Source organism: Aptenodytes patagonicus, chromosome 4, assembly GCF_965638725.1.
Source record: "Aptenodytes patagonicus chromosome 4, bAptPat1.pri.cur, whole genome shotgun sequence".
Lineage (NCBI taxonomy): Eukaryota > Metazoa > Chordata > Aves > Sphenisciformes > Spheniscidae > Aptenodytes > Aptenodytes patagonicus.
Genome location: NC_134952.1, coordinates 44,896,147 through 44,905,494, shown reverse-complemented (window position 1 = coordinate 44,905,494; position 9,348 = coordinate 44,896,147). Strand labels below are relative to the sequence as shown.

General features: G+C 35.7%; 1 protein-coding gene across 1 annotated transcript in view; it reads right to left on the bottom strand.

Moving 5' to 3' along the window:
* Nucleotides 1–5,039: 5,039 nt before the first annotated feature.
* Nucleotides 5,040–9,348, bottom strand: part of SPOCK3 (SPARC (osteonectin), cwcv and kazal like domains proteoglycan 3) — a 233,268-nt gene continuing 228,959 nt past the window's right edge. The window contains exons 10-11 of the mRNA XM_076336559.1: nt 8,221–8,358; nt 5,040–7,212 (exon numbers count right to left, since the gene is read on the bottom strand). Of these exons, the coding sequence (XP_076192674.1) occupies nt 7,040–7,212; nt 8,221–8,358 (311 nt within the window). The 3' untranslated portion in view covers nt 5,040–7,039. The remainder of the gene's footprint in view (nt 7,213–8,220; nt 8,359–9,348) is intronic.

Here is a 9,348-nt window from a genome sequence, read left to right as displayed (position 1 = left end):
ACGGAGAGATAAAACAGTAATGCAATTTCTACTACATAAAAATCAAGCTATCTTAATGGACAAGATATACAACTTTCAATGGCATTATTCCACTTTTACATCAGAATCTAAGTAAATTACCATTTATATAAACAACAACTCTGGACAATTCCCTGCACTGAGTCAGGCAAGCATTTGTAATGGATGTACCAGATTACATCTGGGCAAACACCTGCTATAAACTACTTCTTCTGAGGAACTCTTTAATGTGCCAGTAACACGTCATCAGCTTCTAGGCTGGTCAATGGTGCAATTCCTACAGATGCTTTGTGCCACGATGCCACTATGGGAGCTGAACTTGTCTCAGCACTCACATGTAATTTCTGATGTGAATTATACGCTATAAAGCTACATAGCCTAATAAAAACATGTGTGTGGGGAAATTATGAGGGGAAAAAGCAGCATGAGCAATGAACTTAGAATCCTCACACTTTTTTATTCAGTGATAGGATCAGTCAGCTACTCAAACACAGACGCTGTCCCAACACTGTATCATTCTAATTTTTCTCCTGCCTTCCTTTCCTTTGAGCTTGCCTTACTTACAGCATTACTACTTTTTTTTTTTTTTTTTTTTTTTTTAACTAATAAGATTGTCTTCCCATAAGCATATTCAGGTACATTTTCAAGGCATAAATTAAAACTGTTGGTAGGTTTTCTTTACAAAATTATTAAGAGTAATCAGTCATTTAAACCATGCAATTTAAGCTGCTGTGCCTTCAAAGGAGCCTCCTTCCTATGTTCTGGCAAGACTTCTAAGGACAGATCTACAGCTTTTACTGCTGAAGGAAGCAGCCCTACACAACATTTGATTTCCTCCTTTCATTGGAAACTAGTCCATGTTCCTGAGCATATAGGGGAATTGAGGGAAGCAAGTTCACTTGCACGTGAAGAAACACGGATTGGTATCATCATCTTCTGCTGTTACAGTGTCATTTCACATTGTGTATCCTCTCAGGACCTGGGAGTGCTGGTCAACAGCCGGCTGAATATGAGCCGGCAGTGTGCCCAGGCGGCCAAGAAGGCCAATGGCATCCTGGCCTGTATCAGAAATAGTGTGGCCAGCAGGAGTAGGGAAGTGATCGTGCCCCTGGACTCGGCCCTGGTGAGGCCGCACCTCGAATACTGTGTTCAGTTTTGGGACCCTCACTACAAGAAGGACGTTGAGGTGCTGGATCATGTCCAGAGAAGGGCAACGAGGCTGGTGAGGGGTCTGGAGAACAAGTCTTCTGAGGAGCGGCTGAGGCAACTGGGGTTGTTTAGCGTGGAGAAAAGGAGGCTGAGGGGAGACCTCATCGCTCTCTACAACTCCCTGACAGGAGGTTGTAGCGAGGTGGGTGTCGGTCTCTTCTCCCAAGTAACTAGCGATAGGACGAGAGGAAATGGCCTCAAGTTGTGCCAGGGGAGGTTTAGATTGGACGTGAGGAAAAATGTCTTTACTGAAAGAGTGGTTAAACATTGGAACAGGCTGCCCAGGGAAGTGGTTGAGTCCCCATCCCTGGAAGTATTGAAAAGCCGTGTAGATGAGGCGCTTAGGGACATGGTTTAGTGGGTGGTGGTGTTGGGTTGACGGTTGGACTCGATGATCTTAGAGGTCTTTTCCAACCTCAATGATTCTATGATTCTATGATTTGAGTTACACTAACATATAAACTTGTGACATCCATTTGTTCACAATTAATTACAATGAAGACACAGCCCAGTGCCATTAGCTTTGCACAAATCTCTTCATCACACTGAGCAAACATGAAAACTTCCCAACACAAAATAAATACATAACCTTCCATATAGATACAACTGTACTTTTCAGGCAGCTGCCACAGGTGTTAGAGCAATAAGAATTCTTAAGACAGTTTTTAACCATTTCAACCTCAATTTTAAAATGTAAGCCTCATATGAACCAAGCATGTTTTTATAGTTATTTTTTACTTTGGGGGATTTGGCTTGGATTTATACTGGTGACATCTTTAAAATCATCTCTAGATTTTGTATTCTTTAAGAATGAATGTTTACACTAGAAAACAGATAAACAACTTCACACAACAGATTTTGAATTAAAGCATGTTTCAGTTCTTTAACACTAATGCAGCACAATGGAATATACAGAAGTGTAGTAAAACTGAGCAAGCCCCGAAGAATTTTTCCATAATGCTCCAAACCAATCAATTTTGAATTACAGTATTTTTTCAAATAACTGCATTATTCTTGAGAAATAAGGAAAAAGAATCACAGCATTATGGCTGCAAAATTGGACTTTTACTATAGATTGCTATTGCTGGGGTTTTTTTGAAAGAAGAGAAAACATCAGTAATCTTTGCTAGCTTTCAAACAAAATCAACAAAGTATTTCATTAATCACTACTCTGTTCTAAAGCCCCAAACTCTGTAAAACTTGGTGTGGCCCTCCAGCCCCCTCAGGCACATGGAAATCAATCAGAAGCATTACAGTTACAGTAGAAGAGATCCAGTCCCCTCTTCTTCACAGGGACTAAAGTCCAGCCGACAACTTGATCTCACCAAAATGTGTCAGTACATAAGCCTGTGAGGTAAATAAACTATGAAAAGGGAAAGGAATTTGAGAGTCTTCCTAAAAACGGGTATCTGATGTTGATAGCAAGGCCTATAGAGCACACCCTCAGTGCCTTGTGCTGGGTATAGCCGGCTCTTTCAAAACTGCACTTGCCTGACGAGCAGTATAACGACCCGAGTTGGAGGGATGTGTATTCATAATTTTTTTTTAATTCAGCAGACTGCAGAATGTTCTATGAGTTTACAAAGCAGCTGTGAATGCTATGGGCAGACAGGGTCAACAGGTCACCTTTCTGTCCATCTTGATTTTAACTGATAAATTTCAACCATCTTGGCAAAAAAGGTTACAGGCATGAGCACGAGTTTTGTGGATACCCTTGTCTAAAGTTTTAATCAAAGTCTTCTACGAGGTCATAAGCTGGTGAAGAGATGCAAAATGCTCTGCGTTATTACTAACGTTATAACATGGAGATTCTTTTTAAAAATAGGCATGCAAAAACTCACCTTCGAGGACAGACAGATATCGCGCAGTAGTCTCTTTTTCAGGATTTGGCTCAATTAGCGTCTGAAACACAACAAAAAATTCAAGCGGAGGTGTCATCTTTTAGGCTAGGCAACTCTGTTTCCCATTCTTGCTCTGGTTCCTTAACTTCAAAGAGCCATTTCTACTGCCATTTCACTGGATGAATTAGCAAACTGCACCCTTCCTGCACAATGAGTACAATGACACTGTGTTAGCGGAGATCTACTCATGACAAAGGGTTACCCTATTACTTCAGCATGTCCAATGTGGTACTTGCCTTCAGGAGCAGGTTGGGTTTTTTAAAAACTTTTGATATTTTAATTTTAATTACTTACCCAGTGATAACTGGTTAAGTTGGAGATTCTTCCAATCCATTGTATTGTTCTTCATGTTTATCCTGATCTGTTTCTTCAAACAGAAACCTGGTGACAAACTACTTAGTGTCCACTGAACTAGCTGAAATAAAATTGCAGATGATTTGCTACTAATATATTTAGATTAGTGGAAAAACAGTAAAAAGGATTACTGTATTTCAAATAAATTTGTGCTGCCACAGCTCTATTTAAATCCAATTTTTAAAAGCTTTTAGTACTTCGAAATATATACACCGTTCTAATGAAAAAAGGCTGTAAATACAGATATTTTTTAATTTCTTATGAAGAATAAAATTAATCCACTTTCTGATAAACTTTTATTATTCCACCTGGGCACTGGATTCTTTAATAATAATAAGAAAAGAAATCCAGTTCTTGTCCATGTGCACAAAACAAGTAAAAATTTTCCTACTATCATTATGGTTCATCTTCCTCAGTCTTGTACAATAATCCAAGTTTTGTACAAGCAAACTAATGATGCTAATTCATTTGCTTTTAAACTAAGCATATCTATGTGGCTTGACCTGAAATAATCCCTTCAAAGACTATATAATAATTGATTGCATTGAACCCAGTATTCCCTACTTTTCAATGAATCTGAGAATTATAATTCCACACATTCTCAGAAGAGCACAAGGATTAACCACTGTGTGTGAAAATCTCCAAATTTATATCAGTATCTTTGCATATTTGTAAGTACATGTATATGTGCACAATTATAAGATCAAGAAAAAACAACAACAAATGACAGTGACACTGTAAAAATAATGAAGTTTTAAAATCAAGGGCTCCCTACTGCTTTCTGCCTGACTGTACTCATGAGGACAGACCTCTGTGCGAATTTTTGGATATGACAGAAAGAAGGAAAAAGCTTCTGAATGGTTTAGTTATTTAGTCATTTCATATTATCAGCCGTTGCCGTTATTTGTTCTACCTGCTCCTGATTTCATGTATTTCTTTAATGCTGCAGTGAAGTAGTTTCCAGTTAATTTGGTATCATGAAAGCAAATCAACACCATAATATTAATCCATAGACAAATTTACCTATTTTTTTTAAAAAGGATGTTCTCAAAGGAAGTCTCACACTATCAATCTCTTCTCTGGCTTTTCCTCATGAATGAGAAACAATTGAAGTGTTTGTGGTTGCTCTTTTAGTTTTGGACCACAGAAATTCTCCAAAATGATCCTGAATCTCCATTGTCACTGTTCTTTAGTACATTTAGCTATCTTGACTTACTTCTGACTTTATGATAGGTAGCTTTGATACTCAGGGACTAAAATCCATGTATATTCCCTCCTCTTCCAGTTCAGTGGGGAATTTTCAGGGAAGAAAGAATATAAACTTCTTTTGTGCTCTTCTACATGATAGTTCATTTTACAATGGTCTTCAGACTGTAATCCCATTAGGCTAAACACATTATGAATTCTCTTTCCATACTTTAATTCTCCTAATATCACAAGTTTTAATGAAATCCATTTTTAGTTTGTCATCTAATGACCATTTGTCACATCAGAAAAAAAAAACCCACAACAGCACTTGCTACATCAGCCAAGAACGACAACATTTTTTCTTCAGCTTCTTTATTTAAAATCAATTTATATATCAGTTAATTTCAGCCATAAGAAACTGTTCTCTGATAAAATCCCACTATATTGGAATGGAAAACTCTTAACTACTTTTATTTAAGAAAATAATACAACTATGCCCCACAAATTATGACAGTTTGAAAAGAAGTATCTCTCTCTTTCTTTACTATGTAATGAAGACAATGTCATAAAAGCACATAACAAAGCTATAGAAAATTCAGGAAAAAATACAGAGAAATAAAAGCTCCCTATGGGTTTGCCTTAGTCAAAAAATCTTTACTGGAAATAAAACATTAATAAATGGCTTTATACAAATAAATACGTATTTTAAGAGGTGAAATGTATCTGAAACATGAATCCTTCCTATTTCAAAATTTCAAACTATGCAAAAAGTCAAAATGATGGGCTATACTGGCCAAAGGTTGGTTACAAGAGTCTTTATTTTGCAAACTATACAGAAACAGTAAAAAAGAAAATGCATTATACTTTTCAATATTACATAGGATAAACATTAAATTTAGTATTTAATGTGTAGAAATTAATTCAAATAAGAAACTGATTTTCCTTTTAACTAATGTCGGGAAACCAGTGATGCAATTTTGAAATTATACAACCTGTAGTATTACGTTATACAGGTCATGTCAATTTTATTGTGGGCAGAAAGCAATAGATATGATATGAACAAAGATGGTGGAGTCCCAAAATGTCTACACAATTAATTAACATGCTAACATAAATACAGTGATTAAAGTAATTTTCTCTACAGTCAAATCTTAAGTGCTACTCTACACAATAATTATAATCTAGTCCACATGGTAATTACATAACAATAGGAAAAAAATTAAAATAACCCATTTTCTTCATTCCAGCAGCAGTACCTATACTGGTATTAATTTGGTAATTGGGTGTGCTTAGCTATTGCCTAAGATCCTATACTGGTATGCATGCTAAAACCTCTCTATTTCTATTTTGCAAGGCACCTTTACAATACGATCTCTAAGTTTCTGCACTAATAACAGAAAACAACATGAATTAAGATAAAGATGCAAAACTATTTCCTGAACTAAGAAAATAAAAAGTATCATTATACATTTATTAAAAACTACCTTGGGGCAAGTGCCAATACTCTGAAATACAGTCATGTATAAAGGTAATATAATTTTAAGCAAATTTTTTTCCCCCATGTAAAATATTTTATGTTAATCTGATTAGAGGGAAATACAGAGAAACAACAAAGGGTGAAGCGATGTTTGAGTAAATAATGATAAAGTCTATACGACCTTGACATGAAAGGAAAAAAATTACGGAAGGACAAGAAAACTTTAGAATTACAGAATTGGTGCTTGTCCATGCTACTGCTTTTGAAAAATCCTTTCAATAACGTAGCCATTTCCTAATAAAAAACATAACTACAAATGCAAACACAAAGGAGGACTTTGCTTTTTTTTTTTTTCCCTCCTGATGATTTTTCTCCATACCTTTGGTTAATTAAAGGCTGGTGAGATGCTACTTGTGCACCAATGTTTTTCTACTGTAATACATTTTTGATTTATTAAATGGACAATTTGCAAAGCCCGCAGGGCCTAAAACATTGACAGAACTAAAGTTAAGTTACAGTATGTGTTCTGAAGAGGACATGCACAGTTCCATGTAAGGGCAAATATCTTTTCACCGGAGTTTTAAAGAGACTGGTTGTCTTTATAGTGTGTTTTGCACATTTATATTTTCAGTAGCACATAACATTTCTTTCTTCAGGCTAGACTTCCAATGTGTTTTCTTCAGCGCAAAGGCATTTAAAAACTCAAAAGCACATAATATAATTATTCTTATTTAAACAAAAAAAGTCTATGACTCCAGCTGCAATGTTTGAAATAATCATACAAAATATACATGTTTGTTAGAATCCTTTTGATCTTGGAGAGCAAAGGGATTTTATGAAATGTCATCTTGTGTATTTTAGTAAGGTACAATTCATGGACCCCCTAATATCATCAAATATATCCATCATGATCATCGTCATCATCAACATCATCATCTCCTTCGTCTTCATCATCATCTTCAATTTCATCTTCATCATTCATTATTTCATCTTCGTCATCTTCATCATCTGTCCATTCATGGAAATCGCCAGAGGCAAAATCACCTGAAGTCTCTAAATCGATAGCTAAAAAGGTATGACAGAAAAGACACACAAGATACACTACATATTTCTAGAATAATATACATAAGCATACAAAAGGCACACCAGAATATTTAGGTTCAGGACAATTACTTATTTTAAACTACACAGTGTGGCATAGAAATAAAACATAAATAATACAAAAAATTCTTTTGTCTTAAAAGAAAACCACTTAAATAGGGATGAATTTCTCAATGTTAACAAAAGGAGACAAATTTTACGGATGTGTAGAACTATGAGTGCCAGGAACAACTGAAAGAGATTTAAGTCCAACTTACAAATGACAATAAGGACTACTGATAATATACACTGTCTATTGTTCAGTTCTTACATATTATCTTCAACTACCTAGAACTGTTCATTTAGCTAGAAAGGATCCCGGATTAGATGGACAATAGGCCTGAGCTCGTATGTCAAATACTGTGTTAAATTGACCCTTTGTTTCAGGCTATGTTCTTTTGTTGCAAAAGAAGTGGAAAGGACTCACGTAAGACTTTTTTTTTTAAAAAGGAAAATATTTTATTGCCATTTTTTCTATCTGGGACATCAAATAAAGATGACGTGGGAATTTTTGGAAGAAGTTGCACAGTGCTGCAGGGAAGGGAAAAATAAGGGAAGATTTAGTGTGCTAGGAACTTTTGGCAATTCCCTCAAATATAAACTGAAAAAAATGTCAAATTGAATTCACTAGCATGCTGATTACCCAAAGGGATTTCATCAAGCATTTTGGAGCTTGTCTAATGCTGCTCTAGATAATTAATTATCCCTAGGTTTATATACATTATGCCAAGCACATATATGAGGTCTATTAGTAGCTGCAAAGTTGCAAAAATAATGAAGTAATAACAATAACAAATTATAATTTGTTGTTTTTTGTTTCAAAATCCATGTAGTTGGGTCCCACATCTGTTCTTACAGAAGAAATTTAATCTGGTTGGTAATCAAAGGGAATAACACCTCTAAACCAAATGCCACAAAGGGTTCTTAACTTACCACATTCTGCCACACCGTTTGTTCTGGATCCTGTTACCTCATTACCGTATCTGTCAACACACCAGCACTGCCCTACACTTCCATGGCACTGACTTGGTTTGTAATACCCATCTTCATCACATAAGGGGATGTACTGCCCTGTGATATATAAATATTGAATAAGAATATTAAAAACTGCCTCTTGGCCAATGTAACAATTATAGCAGAAAGTAACTACCTTTTGCTGTTTCCTCATTCCAGACTCTACACTGACTGGTTTACTATTACTAAATTCAGTTAAGCAGAAAGTGACTGAATATATCAAATGTGGGAGGGAAAATAACACCTATCAGTCTTCAACTGATTTCAAGAAATAAAGTGACCAATCTTCCTGTAAATTTCTCATTGATCCTGTGACACATATTCCTTACTCCCTGAACGTCTCAGCCAAGATCTTCGCTGTATTCTGGGGAAAAGGCTCAAATGTAGCACCCAACCCTGAATGGGATGTTCTCTAATCTGTGGAGTACAAACAAGTCTGAATAATAAGGGCCAGACTTCCTGGACTAACAAGCTACCTGCTACAAGGCTTAGGAGCTATTTTTATTTAATATATATATTTTACAATCCGTTTAGTTACCTATTAATATTTAATTACCCCACCACAGCAGACAAATGCAGTGTAACACAACAATTTCATCAACAACAAATGTAAAAAAAGAATGTTAAATTGGCATTTATATGCAAAATACCCAGGCAAATTAGGCTCTAAGCCAAAAGGGTTCCCCAGCAAGAGTACAAGAGACACAATCAGGGACTTATTTTGTGAGGCAGTGACTTGCCTAAGGCTGAATAATCCACTGTTTTTCATTTGGAACAAACGGAGACTTTTTGAAAGAAACATAAAATGTAGACAGGCCACAATGAACAAAACATTCATATGAAAGCATTTTGAAGTGTATAGTTGTTGTTAGAAACCATCCTTAGCAGAAACACAATTTCAACTACTTTGGGCCGAGCCTTTTATTGCAGCTTTTATACAGTGGCTGATGGTAAAATGAAGATTTTACATTTCAGTAATATTGATACAGTATAAACCGATTCACAACAAAGATTTCAATTATTTAAAGAATATTACAGGTAAAGGAT